At 36.9% G+C, this 19,283-nt stretch overlaps 1 protein-coding gene across 2 annotated transcripts in view; it reads left to right on the top strand.

Moving 5' to 3' along the window:
• The window catches only part of LOC308622677 (platelet glycoprotein 4-like), a 66,057-nt gene that overhangs the window by 15,148 nt on the left and 31,626 nt on the right, over nucleotides 1-19,283 (top strand). For both annotated transcript variants that reach the window (XM_081244250.1, XM_081244251.1), the window contains exon 2: nucleotides 6,241-6,435. In XM_081244250.1, the coding sequence (XP_081100376.1) occupies nucleotides 6,316-6,435 (120 nt within the window). In that variant the 5' untranslated portion in view covers nucleotides 6,241-6,315. The remainder of the gene's footprint in view (nucleotides 1-6,240; nucleotides 6,436-19,283) is intronic.

Raw genomic sequence — 19,283 nt, 5'->3', positions numbered from 1 at the left:
CAAGCCTCTTAGATAGCCTCATCCACCAGAGAGCAGAAGGCAGAAGCAAGAAGAGCTATAATTCTGCAGCTTCTGGAACAAAAACCACACTCACAGAGAGATAGACAAGATGAAAAGGCAGAGGGCTATGTACCAGATGAAGGAACAAGATAAAACCCCAGAAAAATAACAAAATGAAGTGGAGGAAGGCAACCTTCAAGAAAAAGAATTCAGAATAATGATAGTGAAGATGATCCAGGACCTTGGAAAAAGAATGGAGGCAAAGGTTGAGAAGATGCAAAAAATGTTTAACAAAGAACTAGAAGAATTAAAGAACAAACAAACAGAGATGTACAATACAATAACTGAAATGAAAATTATACTAGAAGAAATCAATAGCAGAATACCTGAGGCAGAAGAAAGGATAAGTGACCTGGAAGACAGAATGGTGGAATTCACTGCTTCAAAACAGAAAAAAGAATAAAGAATGAAAAGAAATGAAGACAGCCTAAAAAGTCTCTGGGACAATATTAAATGTAACAACCTTCGCATTATAGGGGTCCCAGAAGGAGAAGAGACAGAGAAAGGACCAGAGAAAATATTTGAATAGATTATAGTAAAAAACTTCCCTAACACGGGAAAGGAAATAGCCACCCAAGCCCAGGAAGTGCAGCAAATGCCATACAGGATAAATCCAAGTAGAAACATGCTGAGACACATAGTAATCAAATTGGCAAAAGTTAAAGACAAAGAAAAATTATTGAAAGCAGCAAGGGGAAAATGACAAATAACATACAAGGGAACTCCCATAAGATTAACAGCTGATTTGTCAGCAGAAACACTACACAGCAGAAGGGAGTGGCATGATAATACATAAAGTGATGAAAGGGAAGAACCTACAACCAAGAGTACTCTACCCAGCAAGGATCTCATTCAGACTCGATGGAGAAACCAAAAGCTTTACAAAGCAAAAGCTAAGAGAATTCAGCACCACCAAACCACCTCTACAACAAATGATAAATAAATTTCTCTAAGTGGGAAACACAAGAGAAGAAAAGGACCTACAAAAACAAACCGAAAACAATTAAGAAAATGGTCATAGGAACATACATATCGATAATTACCTTAAACGTGAATGGATTAAATGCTCCAACCAAAAGACACAGGCTTGCTGTAAGGATACAAAAACAAGACCCATATATATGTTGGCTACAAGAGGCCCACTTCAGACTTAGGGACACATAAAGAGTGAAAGTGAGGGGAAGGAAAAAGATATTCCATGCAAATGGAAATTAAAAGAAAGCTGGTGTAGCTATACTCATATCAGATAAAATAGACTTTAAAATAAAGAATGTTACAAGAGACAAGGAAGGACACTACATAATGATCAAGGGATCAATCCAAGAAGAAGATATCAATTACAGGGAAAAACACGTAAAAAACACAAACACATGGAGGCAAAACAATATGTTACTAAATAACCAAGAGATCACTGAAGAAATCAAAGAGGAAATAAAAAAATACCTACAGAAAAATGACAATGAAAACATGACGATCCAAAACCTATGGGATGCAGCAAAAGCAGTTCTAAGAGGGAAATTTATAGCTATACAAGCCTATCTCAAGAAACAAGAAATACATCAAATTAAAAATCTAACCTTACACCTCAAGGAACTAGAGAAGGAAGAACAAACAAAACCCAAAGTTAGCAGAAGGAAAGAAATAATAAAGGTTACAGCAGAAATAAATGAAATAAAAACAAAGAAAACATAGCAAACATCAAAGAAATGAAAACCTGGTTCTTTGAGAAGATAAACAAAATTGATAAACCATTAGCCAGACACATCAAGAAAAAGAAGGAGAGAACTCAAATCAATAAAATTAGAAATGAAAAAGGAGAAGTTACAACAGACACCACTGAAATACAAAGCATCCTAAGAGACTACTACAAGCAACTCTATGCCAATAAAATGGACAACCTGGAAGAAATGGACAAATTCTTAGAAAGGTATAACCTTCCAAGACTGAACCAGGAAGAAATAGAAAATATGAACAGACCAATCACAAGTAATGGCATTGAAACTGTGATTAAAAATCTGCCAACAAACAAAAGCCCAGGACCAGATGGCTTCACAGGTGAATCCTATCAAACATTTAGAGAAGAGCTAACACCCATCCTTCTCAAACTCTTCGAAAAAACTGCAGATGAAGGAACACTCCCAAACTCATTCTATGAGGCCACCATCACCCTGATACCAAAACCAGACAAAGAAACTAAAAAAAAAGAAAATTACAGACCAGTATCACTGAAGAATATAGATGCAAAGATCCTCAACAAAATACTAGCAAACAGAATCCAACAACACACTAAAAGGATCATATACCATGATCAAGTGAGATTTATCCCAGGGATGTGAGGATTCATCAATATACACAAATCAATCAATCTGATACACCATATTAACAAATTGAAGAATGAAAACCATAGGATCATCTCAGTAGATGCAGAAAAAGCTTTTGACAAAATTCAACACCCATTTATGATAAAAAAAACTCTCCAGAAAGTGGGCATAGAGGGCGCCTACCTCAACATAATAAAGGCCATATACGACAAACCCACAGCAAACATCATTCTCAATGGTGAAAAACTGAAAGCATTTCCTCTAAGATCAGGAACAAGACAAGGATGTCCACTCTCACCACTATTATTCAACATAGCCTTGGAAGTCCTAGCCATGGCAATCAGAAGAGAAAAAGAAATAAAAGGAATACAAATTGGAAAAGAAGAAATAAGACTGTCACTGTTTGCAGATGACATGATACTATACATAGAGAATCCTATAAAGGCCACCAGAAAACTACTAGAGCTAATCAATGAATATGGTAAAGTTGCAGGATACAAAATTAATGCACGGAAATCTCTTGCATTCCTATACACTAATGATGAAAAATCTGAAAGAGAAATTAAGGAAACACTCCCATTTACCATTGCAACAAAAAGAATAAAATATCTAGGAATAAACCTACATAGGGAGAAAAAAGATCTGAATGCAGAAATCTATAAGACACTGATGAAAGAAATTAAAGATGATACCAACAAGTGGAGAGATACACCATGTTCTTGGATTGGAAGAATCAATATTGTGAAAATGACTATATTACCCAAAGCAATCTACAGATTCAATGCAATCCCTATCAACTTACCAATGGCATTATTTATGGAACTAGAACAAATAATCTTAAAATTTGTATGGAGACACAAAAGACCCCAAATAGCCATAGCAGTCTTGAGGGAAATAAATGGAGCTGGAGGAATCAGACTCCCTGACTTCAGACTATACTACAAAGCTACAGTAATCAAGACAGTATGGTACTGGCACAAAAACAGAAACATCGATCAATGGAACAAGATAGAAAGCCCAGAGATAAACCCACTCACCTATGGTCAACTAATCTATGACAAAGGAGGTAAAGATATACAATGGAGAAAAGACAGTCTGTTCAATAAGTGGTGCTGGGAAAACTGGACAGGTACATGTAAAAGAATGAAATTAGAACACTGCCTAATGCCATACACAAAAATAAACTCAAAATGAATTACAGACCTAAATGTAAGACTAGACACTATAAATCTCTTAGAGGAAAACATAGGAAAAACACTCTTTGACGTAAAGCACAGCAAGATCTTTTTGATCCACCTCCTAGAGTACTGGAAATAAAAACAAAAATAAACGAATGGGACTTAATGAAACTTCAAAGGTTTTGCACAGTAAAGGAAACCATAAACAAGATGAAAATACAACCCTCAGAATTGGCTAAAATATTTGCAAAGAAATCAACAGACAAAAGATTAATGTCCAAAATATATAAACAGCTCATGCAGCTCAAGATAAAGAAACAAACAGCCCAATCAAAAAATGGGCAGAAGACCTACATAGACATTTCTCCAAAGAAGACATACAGATGGCCAAGAAGCACATGAAAAGCTGCTCAACATTACTAATAATTAGAGAAATGCAAATCAAAACTACAATGAGGTATCACCTCACACCAGTTAGAATGGGCATCATCAGAAAATCTACAAACAACAAATGCTGGAGAGGGTGTGGAGAAAAGGGAACTTTCTTGAACTGTTGGTGGCAATGTAAATTGATATAGCCACTATGGAGAACAGTATGGAGGTTCTTTAAAAAATGAAAAATAGAATTACCATATGATCCAGCCATCCCATTACTGGACATATTCCAGAGAAAACCATAATTCAAAAAGACACATGCACCCCAATGTTCATTGCAGCACCATTTACAATAGCCAGGTCATGGAAGCAACCTAAATGCCCACTGACAGATGAATGGATAAAGAAGTTGTGGTACATATATACAATGGAATATTACTCAGCCATAAAAAGGAAGAAAGTTGAGTCATTTTTTGAGACGTGGATGGATCTAGAGACTGTCATACAGAGTGAAGTATGTCAGAAGGAGAAAAACAAATATTGTATATTAACACATGTATGTGGAACCTAGAAAAATCGTACAGATAAACTGGTTTGCAGGGCAGAAGTTGAGACACAGATATAGAGAACAAACGTATGGACACCAAGGGGGGGAAAGCCACAGTGGGGTGGGGATGGTGGTGTGCTGAATTGGACGATTGAGATTGACATGTATACACTGATGTGTATAAAATTGATGACTAATAAGAACCTGCTGTATAAAAAAATATTGCCATGAAAATGGTTATAATTTTGTTATACATTTGGGGGAAAACCTAACTTTCCTTATTTTCTTAAAGTATTAATTAATATCAAGACTTTAAAAGAATTAAATTGTTCCTCAAGTGGAGAGAAATACTAGTAAAATCATCAGAGAGGTATTTCTACCACTACAAAGCTATAGAGGGAAAAACTGAGCCCAGAACAAAATATAATTTTTATTATTATAGTCACGAGGATGACAAAAATATTGTTTGTGTGTCTTTTCTGTCTGTGGCCTCCATTCTGTTGGCATTTTTGTTTTCCTTTGCCAGGGGCATTTTGAAGCAGGAAATAATTTTTTATAAATACAAAGCACATTCCATTTATCAATGTCAGGTCAACCCCATTTAAAAAAATGCTGTTGCAAACAAAATATCTCAAATGAACAGGGTTTTGAATACTAGAATAGCAAATTCTTACTAACTTTGTTACAAAAGGATCTACCAATTCCACTAAGAGTTTTCTTTCAATCTTTATGAAAGGAGCATATATTATATGAAGATACCAAAGATAAGACTGACTAGGTGAAATACATACTGACACAATCTACATATTTTAACAGAATTGGCATGAGTCAGCTGCCCATGACAAAATGAACAATATTGCACTTGAATATGTTAAAAAATTCATTTGAGACTAGTAAGAAACCAATGCTGTGACAGAAACTAGTTATCCTCTACCTTACATATTTTCTTCAAATCTTTTTTCCTCCCAACTATCTAAAAGTCAGTTATTAAAAATTAAATTGAAAATACTCTTCTTTAAAATATTTCAATGTTTTCAACACTGTGCATAAGAAAGAATTCAGGCATGAACTCAATATTCCTGACAGTGGAACTTTCTTTTAATGGTGCTTATAATTTTGATGATATTAGAGACCATTCTAGTATTATTTTCCCAACTTACTCATGCTTTTCTGTTTTAAGAGATAGCTTATAAATGATTAGAAAAATTGATTTCTTCATAGACTCATCAGATCATTTCCTATAAAATCCCTACCTTTCTATTTGTGAAAAAGGAATAGTAAAGAAAACATCTGTCACTGTATTTGCTTAGCATTTGGATGGAAAAGACATCAGTCCTCCCACATTCAGTTTGCAGGAGAACTCCAGGTAGGGTGAAGACAGATGGTTGTGTTTGAGTGGAGAAGCCGGATAGAGGATAAAGATGCCCGTAAGTGTCCCAGGCTGATGGAAAGTAGGCAGGGGGTGAGAGTACAGTAAGCATATTCTCCTTAGTTAGTATTTCAGTGTGTTAATCATCCATAGAAAGAAAATTTAAAAGAGGAGAATTTTAAAGAAATGCTCTATGTGACAATATTTATTACTTCTACCACTGGTAGGTAGTTCAAATCAAGAAAGGAAAAAACCTAGAAAGTTTTGTATATTAAAAAAAGCATCTGTTTATTTATAACTGGCAAAATGATCTGTTTCAGTTGCATGTTTACTTTGATCTTTTTCTACTGGTATTTAAGTTTCTGCTTTATGATCTCCTTCCAATGATAGAACCAGACCTCCTGGAAACCTGAGAGTTTGAAAGAAGCCGGTGCTGAACCTTAGCTGTCCTCCTGAACAAGAAAAATGGGCTGCGATCGAAACTGCGGGCTCATCGCCGGTGCTGTCATTGGTGCAGTCCTGGCTGTGTTTGGAGGTATTCTAATGCCAGTTGGAGACATGCTTATTGAGAAGACAGTTAAAAAGGTACAAGTATTATCAAGAATATTTCTTGTCATCCTGATTCATTCTACCTTCCATCCCGTTTTGGCTTAGGGTGCCTGTTTTATATTTCATTGTAACTGGCAATTTTGTGTCTTCGACACAAAGGTCATAATGAACAATTGAAACTCTACATGATAGAGAAATGGTCAAAGCATGATGTATATTCTATATGAATGCACTGTCATCTTAAGTCTAAATATCCAAATTTTGATAAAAAACCATATTAGGTATGCAGATTAATAGAAATAATTGCTTTTAATTATGTCCAAAGAGTATGTTGATATGCTTTTTTTGCATACAATATACCATTTTTTATTGAAAGAAATATTCTTTAAATTCTGTTGTACTTTACACATTTCAAAAGTTTTACACACAGGATTTCATATAATCCCATAATAACCATTGTCCCCCCACCCCTATATTGCCCCTTCTTCTCCTCTCTCCTTACTGGTAACCACTAGTTTGTTCTCTATATCTGTGAGCCTGCTTTTTTTGTGTTTTATTCACTAGTTTGTTGTATTTTTTAGATTCCACTGTAAGTCATATCATACAGTATTTTCTTTGTTTGATTAATTTCACTTAGCATAATACCCTCCACGTCCATCCATGTTGCTTCAAATGGCAAAATTTCATTTTTTTTTTATGGCTGAGTTGTATTGCATTGTGTATATATACCAATGCATCTTTATCCATTCACCTGTTGATGGACACTTAGGTTGCTTCCATACCTTGGCAATTGTAAATAATGCAGCTATGATCATTGGGGTGCATGTATCTTTTCAAATTAGTGTTTTTGTTTTTTTGGACATATGCCCATTTATTACCTGCTGGGTCATATGGTAGTTCTATTTTTAGCTTTTTGAGGAACCTCCATACTGTTCTCCACAGTGGGGGCACCAATTTACATTCTCACCAACAGTGTACAAGGGGTTCCCTTTTCTCTACATCCTCACCAACATTTGCTATTTGTGTTCTTTTTGATAATAGCCATTCTGACATGTGTGAGGTGATACCTCATTGTGGTTTTGATCTGCATTTTCCTGATGATTAGCAATGTTGAGCATATTCTCATGTGGCTGTTGGCCATCTGCATTCCCTCTTTGAAAAAATGTCTGTTCAGTTCTTCTGCCTATTTTAAAAGTTGATTTTTTGTGTGTGTATGTGTATTGAGTTGTATGAGATGTTTATATATTGTTGATATTAACCCATTATTGGCAGTCATGTCATTTACAAATAGTTTCTCCCATTCAGTAGGTTGTCTTTTTTGTGTATGTTTTCCTTTACTGTGGAAAAGGTTTTAGGTTTAACTAGGTCCCATTTATTTATTTTTGCTTTTATTTCCTTTGCCTTTGGAGACAGACCCAAAAAATATTGCTGCAATTTATGTCAAAGAGTGTTCTGCCTATGTTTTCCTCTAGGAGTTTTATGACATATAGTTTTACATTTAAGACTTTAATCCATTTTGAGTTTATTTTTGCATATGGTGTGAGAGAGTGTTCTAATTTCACTGATTTACATGAGGCTGTCCGGCTTTCCCAGCACGACTTGCTGAAGAGACGGTCTTTTCTCCATTGTATATTCTTGCCTCCTTTGTTGATGATTAAATGACCATAGGGTGCAGTTATTTCTGGGCCCTCTATTCTGCTCCATTGACCTATGTGTCTATTTTTGTGCCAGTATATTACTGTCACTTTGTTTTATAATGTAAACTCAGGGAGCTTGATTCCTCTGGCACTGTTCTTTCTCAAAATTGTTTTAGCTATTTGGTGTCTTTTGTGTTTCCACACAAATTTTAAAATTATTTGTTCTAGTTCTGTGAAAAATGTCATTGGTATTTTGATAGGGATTGCATTGAATCTGTATATTTCCTTGGGTAGTATGGTAATTTTTTTTTTAATTTTTTAATTAGTTTCTGCTTTATAACAAAGTGAATCAGTCATACATATACATCTGTTCCCACATCCCTTCCCTCATGCATCTCCCTCCCTCCCACCCTCCCCATCCCACCCCTCCAGGCGGTCACAAAGCACCGAGCTGATCTCCCTGTGCTCTGTGGCTGCTTCCCACTATCTATCTACCTTACGTTTGGTAGTGTATATATGTCCATGCCTCTCTTTCGCTTTGTCACAGCTTACCTTTCCCCCTCCCCATATCCTCAAGTCCATTCTCAAGTAGGTCTGTGTCTTTATTCCCGTTTTGCCCCTAGGTCCTTCATGACTTTTTTTTTTTTTTTAAATTCCATATATATGTGTTAGCATACGGTATTTGTCTTTCTCTTTCTGACTTACTTCACTCTGTATGACAGACTCTAGGTCTATCCACCTCATTACAAATAGCTCAGTTTTGTTTCTTTTTATGGCTGAGTAATATTCCATTGTATATATGTGCCACATCTTCTTTATCAATTCATCCGATGATGGACACTTAGGTTGTTTCCAGCTCCGGGCTATTGTGAATAGAGCTGCAATGAACATTTTGGTACATGTCTCTTTTGGAATTATGGTTTTCTCAGGGTATATGCCTAGTAGTGGGATTGCTGGGTCATATGGTAGTTCTATTTTTAGTTTTTTAAGGAACCTCCATACTGTTCTCCATAGTGGCTGTACCAATTTACATTCCCACCAGCAGTGCAAGAGTGTTCCCTTTTTTCCACACCCTCTCCAGCATTTATTGTTTCTAGATTTCTTGATGATGGCCATTCTGACTGGTGTGAGATGATATCTCATTGTAGTTTTGATTTGCATTTCTCTAATGATTAATGATGTTGAGCATTCTTTCATGTGTTTGTTGGCAGTCTGTATATCTTCTTTGGAGAAATGCCTATTTAAGTCTTCTGCCCATTTTTGGATTGGGTTGTTTGTTTTTTTGCTATTGAGCTGCATGAGCTGTTTATAAATTTTGGAGATTAATCCTTTGTCAGTTGCTTCATTTGCAACTATTTTCTCCCATTCTGAGGGTTGTCTTTTGGTCTTGTTTATGGTTTCCTTTGCTGTGCAAAAGCTTTGAAGTTTCATTAGGTCCCATTTGTTTATCTTTGTTTTTATTTCCATTTCTCTAGGAGGTGGGTCCAAAAGGATCTTGCTGTGATTTATGTCATAGAGTGTTCTACCTATGTTTTCCTCTAAGAGTTTGATAGTTTCTGGCCTTACGTTTAAGTCTTTAATCCATTTTGAGCTTATTTTTGTGTATGGTGTTAGGGAATGATCTAATCTCAAACTTTTACATGTCCCTGTCCAGTTTTCCCAGCACCACTTATTGAAGAGGCTGTCCTTTCTCCACTGTACATTCCTGCTTCCTTTATCAAAGATAAGTTGGCCATATGTGCGTGGGTTTATCTCTGGGCTTTCTATCCTGATCCACTGATCTATCTTTCTGTTTTTATGCCAGTACCACACTGTCTTGATTACTGTAGCTTTGTAGTATAGTCTGAAGTCAGGGAGCCTGATTCCTCCAGCTCCGTTTTTCGTTCTCAAGATTGCTTTGGCTATTCGGGGTCTTTTGTTTTTCCAAACAAATTTTGAAAGTTTTTGTTCTAGTTCTGTGAAAAATGCCAGTGGTAGTTTGATAGGGATTGCATTGAATCTGTAGATTGCTTTGGGTAGTAGAGTCATTTTCACAATATTGATTCTTCCAATCCAGGAGCATGGTATATCTCTCCATCTATTTGTATCATCTTTAATTTCTTTCATCAGTGTCTTATAATTTTCTGCATACAGGTCTTTTGTCTCCTTAGGTAGGTTTATTCCTAGATATTTTATTCTTTTTGTTGCAATGGTAAATGGGAGTGTTTTCTTGATTTCATTTTCAGATTTTTCATCATTAGTGTACAGGAATGCCAGAGATTTCTGTACATTAATTTTGTATCCTGCTACTTTACCAAATTCATTGATTAGTTCTAGTAGTTTTTCGGTAGCATCTTTAGGATTCTCTATGTATAGTATCATGTCATCTGCAAACAGTGACAGCTTTACTTCTTCTTTCCCGATTTGGATTCCTTTTATTTCCTTTTCTTCTCTGATTGCTGTGGCTAAAACTTCCAAAACTATGTTGAATAAGAGTGCTGAGAGTGCAGCCTTGTCTTGTTCCTGATCTTAGTGGAAATGGTTTCAGTTTTTCACCATTGAGGACAATGTTGGCTGTGGGTTTGTCATATATGGCCTTTATGATGTTGAGGAAAGTTCCCTCTATGCCTACTTTCTGCAGGGTTTTTATCATAAATGGGTGTTGAATTTTGTCGAAAGCTTTCTCTGCATCTATTGAGATGATCATATGGTTTTTCTCCTTCAACTTGTTAATATGGTGTATCACATTGATTGATTTGCGTATATTGAAGAATCCTTGCATTCCTGGAATAAACCCCACTTGATCATGGTGTATGATCCTTTTAATGTGCTGTTGGATTCTGTTTGCTAGTATTTTGTTGAGGATTTTTGCATCTATGTTCATCAGTGATATTGGCCTGTAGTTTTCTTTCTTTGTGACATCCTTGCCTGGTTTTGGTATCAAGGTGATGGTGGCCTCGTAGAATGAGTTTGGGAGTGTTCCTTCCTCTGATATTGTTTGGAAGAGTTTGAGAAGGATGGGTGTTAGCTCTTCTCTAAATGTTTGATAGAATTCACCTGTGAAGCCATCTGGTCCTGGGCTTTTGTTTGATGGAAGATTTTTAATCACAGTTTCAATTTCAGTGCTTGTGATTGGTCTATTCATATTTTCTATTTCTTCCTGAGTCAGTCTTGGCATGTTGTGCATTTCTAAGAATTTGTCCATCTCTTCCAGGTTGTCCATTTTATTGGCATAGAGTTGCTTGTAGTAATCTCTCATGACCTTTTGTATTTCTGCAGTGTCAGTTGTTACTTCTCCTTTTTCATTTCTAATTCTATTGATTTGAGTCTTCTCCCTTCTTTTCTTGATGAGTCTGGCTAATGGTTTATCAATTTTGTTTATCTTCTCAAAGAACCAGCTTTTAGTTTTATTGATCTTTGCTATCGTTTCCTTCATTTCTTTTTCATTTATTTCTGATCTGATTTTTATGATTTCTTTCCTTCTGCTAACTTTGGGGTGTTTTTGTTCTTCTTTCTCTAATTGCTTTAGGTGAAAGGTTAGGTTGTTTATTCGAGATGTTTCCTGTATCTTAAGGTGGGATTGTATTGCTATAAACTTCCCTCTTAGAACTGCTTTTGCTGCATCCCATAGGTTTTGGGTCATCGTGTCTCCATTGTCATTTGTTTCTAGGTATTTTTTAATTTCCTCTTTGATTTCTTCAGTGATCACTTCGTTATTAAGTAGTGTATTGTTTAGCCTCCATGTGTTTGTATTTTTTACAGCTCTTTTCCTGTAATTGATATCTAGTCTCATAGCATTGTGGTCAGAAAAGACACTTGATACAATTTCAATTTTCTTAAATTTACCAAGGCTTGATTTGTGACCCAAGATATGATCTATCCTGGAGAATGTTCCATGAGCACTTGAGAAAAATGTGTATTCTGTTGTTTTTGGATGGGATGTCCTATAAATATCAATTAAGTCCATCTTGTTTAATGTATCATTTAAAGCTTGTGTTTCCTTATTTATTTTCATTTTGGAAGATCTGTCCATTGGTGAAAGTGGGGTGTTAAAGTCCCCTACTATGATTGTGTTACTGTCGATTTCTCCTTTTATGGCTGTTAGTATTTGCCTTATGTATTGAGGTGCTCCTATGTTGGGTGCATAAATATTTACAATTGTTATATCTTCTTCTTGGATCGATCCCTTTATCATTATGTAGTGTCATTCTTTGTCTCTTCTAGTAGTCTTTATTTTAAAGTCTATTTGTCTGATATGAGAATTGCTACTCCAGCTTTCTTTTGGTTTCCATTTGCATGGAATATCTTTTTCCATCCCCTTACTTTCAGTCTGTATGTGTCTCTAGGTCTGAAGTGGGTCTCTTGTAGACAGCATATACATGGGTCTTGTTTTTGTATCCATTCAGCCAATCTGTGTCTTTTGGTGGGAGCATTTAGTCCATTTACATTTAAGGTAACTATCGATATGTATGTTCCTATTCCCATTTTCTTAATTGTTTTGGGTTCGTTATTGTAGGTCTTTTCCTTCTGTTGTGTTTCTTGCCTAGAGAAGTTCCTTTAGCATTTGTTGTAAAGCTGGTTTGGTGGTGCTGAACTCTCTCAGCTTTTGCTTGTCTGTAAACGTTTTAATTTCTCCATCAAATCTGAATGAGATCCTTGCTGGGTAGAGTAATCTTGGTTGCAGGTTTTTCTCCTTCATCACTTTAATTATGTCCTGCCACTCCCTTCTGGCTTGTAGAGTTTCTGCTGAGAGATCAGCTGTTATCCTGATGGGGATTCCCTTGTGTGTTATTTGTTGTTTTTGCCTTGCTGCTTTTAATATGATTTCTTTGTGTTTAATTTTTGACAGTTTGATTAATATGTGTCTTGGCGTATTTCTCCTTGGATTTATTCTGTATGGGACTCTCTGTGCTTCCTGGACTTGATTAACTATTTCCTTTCCCATATTAGGGAAGTTTTCAACTATAATCTCTTCAAATATTTTCTCAGTCCCTTTCTTTTTCTCTTCTTCTTCTGGAACCCCTATAATTCGAATGTTGGTGCGTTTAATGTTGTCCCAGAGGTCTCTGAGACTGTCCTCTGTTCTTTTCATTCTTTTTTCTTTGTTTTGCTCTGCAGCAGTTATTTCCACTATTTTATCTTCCACCTCACTTATCCGTTCTTCTGCCTCAGTTATTCTGCTATTGATCCCATCTAGAGTATTTTTTATTTCATGTATTGTGTTTTTAATCGATGCTTGATTCATCTTTAGTTCTTCTAGGTCCTTGTTAACTGTTTCTTGCATTTTGTCTATTCTATTTCCAAGATTTTGGATCTGGGAAATAGAATCTTGGATCATCTTTACCATCATTATTCTGAATTCTTTTTCAGGTAGACTGCCTATTACATCTTCATTTGTTAGGTCTGGTGGGTTTTTATCTTGTTCCTTCTCCTGCTGTGTGTTTTTCTGTCTTCTCATTTTGCTTATGTTACTGTGTTTGGGGTCTCCTTTTTGCAGGCTGCAGGTTCGTAGTTCCCGTTGTTTTTGGTGTCTGTCCCCAGTGGCTAAGGTTGGTTTAGTGGGTTGTGTAGGCTTCCTGGTGGAAGGTACTAGTGCCTGTGTTCTGGTGGATGAGGCTGTATCTTGTCTTTCTGGTGGGCAGGTCCACGTCTGGTGGTGTGTTTTGGGGTGTCTGCGGACTTTTTATGATCTTAGGCCGCCTCTCTGCTAATGGGTGGCGTTGTGTTCCTGTCTTGCTAGTTGTTTGGCATAGGGTGTCCAGCACTGTAGCTTGCTGGTCGTTGAGTGAAGCTGGGTGGTGGTGTTGAGATGGAGATCTCTGGAAGATTTTCGCCGTTTGATATTATGTGGAGCTGGGAGGTCTCTTGTGGACCAGTGTCCTGAAGTTGGCTCTCCCACCTCAGAGGCACAGCACTGACTCCTGGCTCCTCAATTTGGGATGATATGTTGTCTATTCATGTATTCCACAGATGCAGGGTACATCAAGTTGATTGTGGAGCTTTAATCCGCTGCTTCTGAGGCTGCTGGGAGAGGTTTCCCTTTCTCTTCTTTGTTCTCACAGCTCCTGGGTCTCAGCTTTGGATTTGGCCCCGCCTCTGCGTGTAGGTCCCCGGAGGGCGTCTGTTCTTCGCTCAGACAGGACAGGGTTAAAGGAGCAGCCTCTTCGGGGACTCTGGCTCACTCAGGCCGGGCGGGAGGGAGGGGCACGGAGTGCGGGGCGAGCCTGCAGCGGCAGAGTTCGGCGTGACGTTGCACCAGCCCGAGGCGCGCCGTGCGTTCTCCCAGGGAAGCCGCCCCTGGATCCCGGGACCCCGGCAGTGGCGGGCTGCACAGGCTCCCGGAAGGGCGGTGTGGGCAGTGACCTGCGCTCGCACACAGGCTTCCCGGCGGCGGCAGCAGCAGCCCCAGCGTCCCACGCCCGTCACCGGGCTCCGCGCTTTCAGTCTCGACCCGCGCCCGTCTGTGGAGCCCCTTCAAGCAGCGCTCTCAATCCCCTCTCCTCGCGCACCAGGAAACCAAGAGGAAGAAAAAGTCTCTTGCCTCTCCGGCAGCTCCAGAGTTTTCCCGGACTCCCTGCCGGCTAGCCGTGGCACATTAGCCCCCCTCAGGCTGAGTTCTCGCCGCCAGCCCCAGTCCTTTCCCTGCGCTCTGACTGAAGCCCGAGCCTCAGCTTCCAGCGCCGCCCGCCCTGGCGGGTGAGCAGACAAGCCTCTCGGGCGGGTGAGTGCCGCTCGGCACCGATCCTCTGTCAGTATGGTAATTTAATAATATTAATTCTTCCAACCGAAGGATGCAGTGTATCTTTCCAGCTGCTTGTGTCATCTTCAACTTCTTTCACCAGTGTCTTACATTTCTGCAAGTATAGGTCTTTTACTTCCTTAGGTAGGTTTATTTTGGTATTTTATTCTTTTTGGTATCATGGTAAATGGGATTGTTTCCTTAATTTCCCATTCCAATAGTTCATTGTTAGTGTATAGAAATGCAACAGATTCTTTTATATTAGTTTTGTATCCTGCAACTTTACTGAATTCACTGATGGGCTCTTGTACTTTTCTTGTGTTGTACTGAAGATTTCCTACATATAATATCATGTCATCTGCAAACAGTGACAGCTTTACTTCTTCCTTTCCAATTTGGATTCCTTTTATTTCTTTTTCTTCTCTGATCGGTGTGGTTAGGACTTCCAAAACTATGTTGAATAAAAGTGACATGAGTGTGCGTTCTTATCTTATTCCTGATCTTTAGAGAAAATGCTTTCAACTTTTCACCATTGAGTATGATGTTAGCTGTGGGTTGTCATGTATGACCTTTATTATGTTGAGGTATGTTCTCTCTGTGCCCAGTTTCTAGAGAGTTTTTCTCATAAATGGATGTATAATTTTAACAAAAACTTTTTCTGCATCTATTGAGATGATCATATGGTTTTTTATTCTTCAATTTGTTAATGTGGTGTATCCCACTGACTGATTTGCAGATGTTAAAAAAATACTTCCATCCCTGGAATAAATCCCACTTGATCATAATATATGAACCTTTTAATGTATTGTTGGATTTGGTTTGCTAATATTTTCTTGAGGATTTTTGAATCTATGTTCATCAGAGATATTGGCCTTTAATTATCTTTTTTTTTGTAATATTTTTGTCTGCTTCTGGTATCAGGGTGATGCTGACCTCATAGAATGAGTTTGGAAATACTCCTTCCTCTGAAATGTTTTGGAATAGTTTGAGAAGGATAAGTGTCAATTATTCTCTAAACGTTTAGTAGAATTCACCTGTAAAGCCATCTGGTCCTGGACTTCTCTTGGGAGTTTTAAAATTACTGATTCAATTTCATTACTGGTAATTGGTCTGTTCATATTTTCTACTTCTTCCTGGTTCAGTCTTGGAAGAATGTACCTTTCTAAGAATTTATCCATTTCTTGGTCTAGGTTGTCCATTTTATTGGCACACAGTTGTTCACAGCAGTCTCTTATTTTTTGCATTTCTGTGGTGTTAGTTGTAACTTCTTTTTCATTTCTAATTTTATTATTTGGGCCATTTCTCTTTTTCTTCTGATGAGTCTAGCTAAAGGTTTATCAATTTTATTTATCTTTTCCAAGAACTAGTTTCTAGTTTTGTTGATGTTTATCTTCTTTTTGTATCCATTTCATTTATTTCTGCTCTTATCTTTATGATCTCTTTCCTTTTCACTTTCATTTGTCTCTAGGTAATTTTTGATTTCCTCTTTGATTTCTTCAGTGATCCATTGGCTGTTTAGAAGTACATTATATAGCCTCCATATGTTTTTCTTTTTCCAGCTTTCTTTTTCGTGTCATTTAAGACTCCCTTTTAATAAGATTATTGCACAGTCTGCACATAATAAAAGGCACTCTGGTCTAGTTTGGTGGAGTACATAGAACTGATGGGTGATAGGATACAATGGAATAAAAGGACTAAATAGGGAGAGGAGTGAAATCTGCAAACTGTAAGATAACCAGTTGAGTTACTGAAGGAGATGTATTCCTTAGAAGAATAAAAGAGGTTTTAGAAGTGATTTTATATGAACATCAGTACGAATTTCAAAGGTCAGTGCTCAGGGCTTCTCTGGTGGTGCAGTGGTTGAGAGTCCACCTGTCGATGCAGGGGACACGGGTTTGTGCCCTGGTCCAGGAAGATTCCACATGCCATGGAGTGGCTGGGCCTGTGAGACATGGCCACTGAGCCTGTGCATCCGGAGCCTGTGCTCCGCAATGGCGGAGGCCACAACAGTGAGAGGCCCGCGTACCACCAAAAAAAAAAAAAAAAAAAGGTCAGTGCTCAGAGAGATTTGATCATTACTATAGAGATTACAGATAAAACTAATAGGTTCACTTTCTAGAGAGTCTGAATGTAGAGACAAAAAGACAGAAAAAGTGGTCAACAGTAGGAGTCACATCTCTGAATTATGTGTAAACCCAGTGAGCCAAGTGTCTTACCCCTACCTCAAGAGCATTTAAGTTAATGCTGTTATTTTACAAATATATTCAAGTTTTAGTACTGGTCAGTTTTTGTTTACCATTGAAATCATTGCAGATTACTTGTTTCATTTAATGGACTAATACCAAATTGGGAAAGTTATTACCTGCATACAAACACCATTTTAAAAAAAAAAGAAGAATGAAAGTGCTTAATTTTAACAGATCAGAAAATCATCTTATGATGTTATCTAATTTTTAAAGTATAGATTTGGTACTCTACGATAGCTTTCAATTCTAAAAGATGGCCCCCAGACTCCAGCATTTGAAATGGCCTAAAATAGTCCATAGAGTTTACTTCACACACACACACACACACACAAACACACACACACACACATATATATATGTGTGTATATATATATATATATATATATATATATATATATATTCATATTTCTTTACTGTTTATTTCCAAGGGATGTTTTTTAAGGACTTCATGGTTTTTATGTGTTATAGCTGAAAACTATTTTTTTTTTTTACCAGTATTTTAGACTATGATTCCTAGTAGATTTGTCTGGGCCAGCAGGTTTATGCAATCTTGCTAGACAGACTAAAAGTCAATGGCATGAGCTGCCATATATGTGGAAAGTAGAAACTACCAAAGGACTTCAGAAAAAGGACGAAGTTTTGCCACTATTTACAAAGGATAATTTGTCACCTTGACATTGTTCATATCACTTGATAAATGCTTAGTGAATACTGTATAACATAGGTAATTTAAAATAAATTTTAATTTAATTTCCCTATGATATTAACTGCAAAACACCAAGAAACAAATTAAAGATTTCTTTCTCTCAGCCTGTACACACATGCATGTGCATAATGCATACACATATTAGAAAAATTTTTGGATGTGGAAACTGCTTGTAATTGGTCCCAAATAGAACATATTTTGGTAGTTAGTGGAGAAGATGAAACTATTTTCAGTATGTTTCTGCTTTTTAAGGAAATTTTGATTTCACTGGATGGAGAATAAATATATAAATAATTAAATAGCAGAAAAGGAAGTGTTACAGGATTTTACATGTTATTGCCACATAACTGGTTTAGACAGTAATGCTAAGAGCAAAGTAGTTAAAGCAAGATGGGAAGCAAGTGAGATGAGAATTCTCCTTCTAAGGGGTGGATAGGATTTGTATAACAGTAGCCAATGTTTATTGAATGCTTGCTATGTGCTAACACTCTTCTAAATGCTGACTTTTAATAAATCTTATAACAACCCATGAGGATAAATATTTAATTATGCCATGTTCTACTTATTTTGACTTTGAAAAATACTAATTTTGTATAGTTCAACTTAATATTATTATTACCCCATTTTACAGGTAAGGAAACTGAGGTACAAAAAATTAAATAACCTGCCCAAGTTTAAATGGTTAGCACGTGACCAGACTGGGGATCAAACTCATAGCATCTTGTTTCATTGTTAACCACTTCACTCTAGGCTTTGAGTAAAGAAGCCAATGGACTTGGTCAGGCTGGAAGTAGGGTAAGGAAATCAACTCATAGATTAAAATATGCTACACATAATTCTGTCTCCTGGTACACTATAAGAGCCTTGAGAAATGGGACAATATATTTTTGACATATGTGCTCTACATACTTCATGCATAGGAAGATATCAAGGACATTTTAATAGTTATAATAAAGTTGCCAGTCATTGGATGAGTACTGTTTTCCTGTAACAGCAATAATCAAATGACCATGTGACTAGATAGAAGTTATTAGTCTTCCAAACGTCTGCTTTCAAATTAGCAAATGTAGCAAAATAGAAGTTTCAAGTAAACAAAATGTAGCAAATGTAGAAGTTTCAAGGTAAATGTCTTTCAACTCAGCTGGAGACCAAGCCATGTGAGAGTCATCAGGCTGGAATCCAGTCATTACTAGGGCTGAATCAGCCAAGTGCAAGGATCTTAAATTATATTACTTTTTCTATACACATAATTAACACCTTTGTACTTCAAATTTAGCAAAAGATTTGCAAAATAGACTAGATAGTCCAAAGTCAATTTAAAATCAAGGCCTCTTAAATTCACAAAGGACATAAAAACTTTTGCTCCTTTTAAAATTAGAGGAACTGATGATAAAATAATCTTAGTAGTCACTGAGGTCTATACAATTTTCTAGTACATATAGTAGTGTTAGGATCAGAAGAAATGCATTCCTGTTCTGACTGTTTCAATATTTTTTTCTTTGTGAACAAATCGTGGTGTTATGCAAACCACACAAAATTGTAGTAAAATACCTGATTTTCCATTATCTACTACTAAA

Source organism: Mesoplodon bidens, assembly GCF_964165515.1.
Source record: "Mesoplodon bidens genome assembly, chromosome: 9".
Taxonomy (NCBI): Eukaryota; Metazoa; Chordata; class Mammalia; order Artiodactyla; family Ziphiidae; genus Mesoplodon; species Mesoplodon bidens.
The sequence above is the reverse complement of the archived record's forward strand: the minus strand, read 5'-3'. Positions and strand labels throughout refer to the sequence as shown.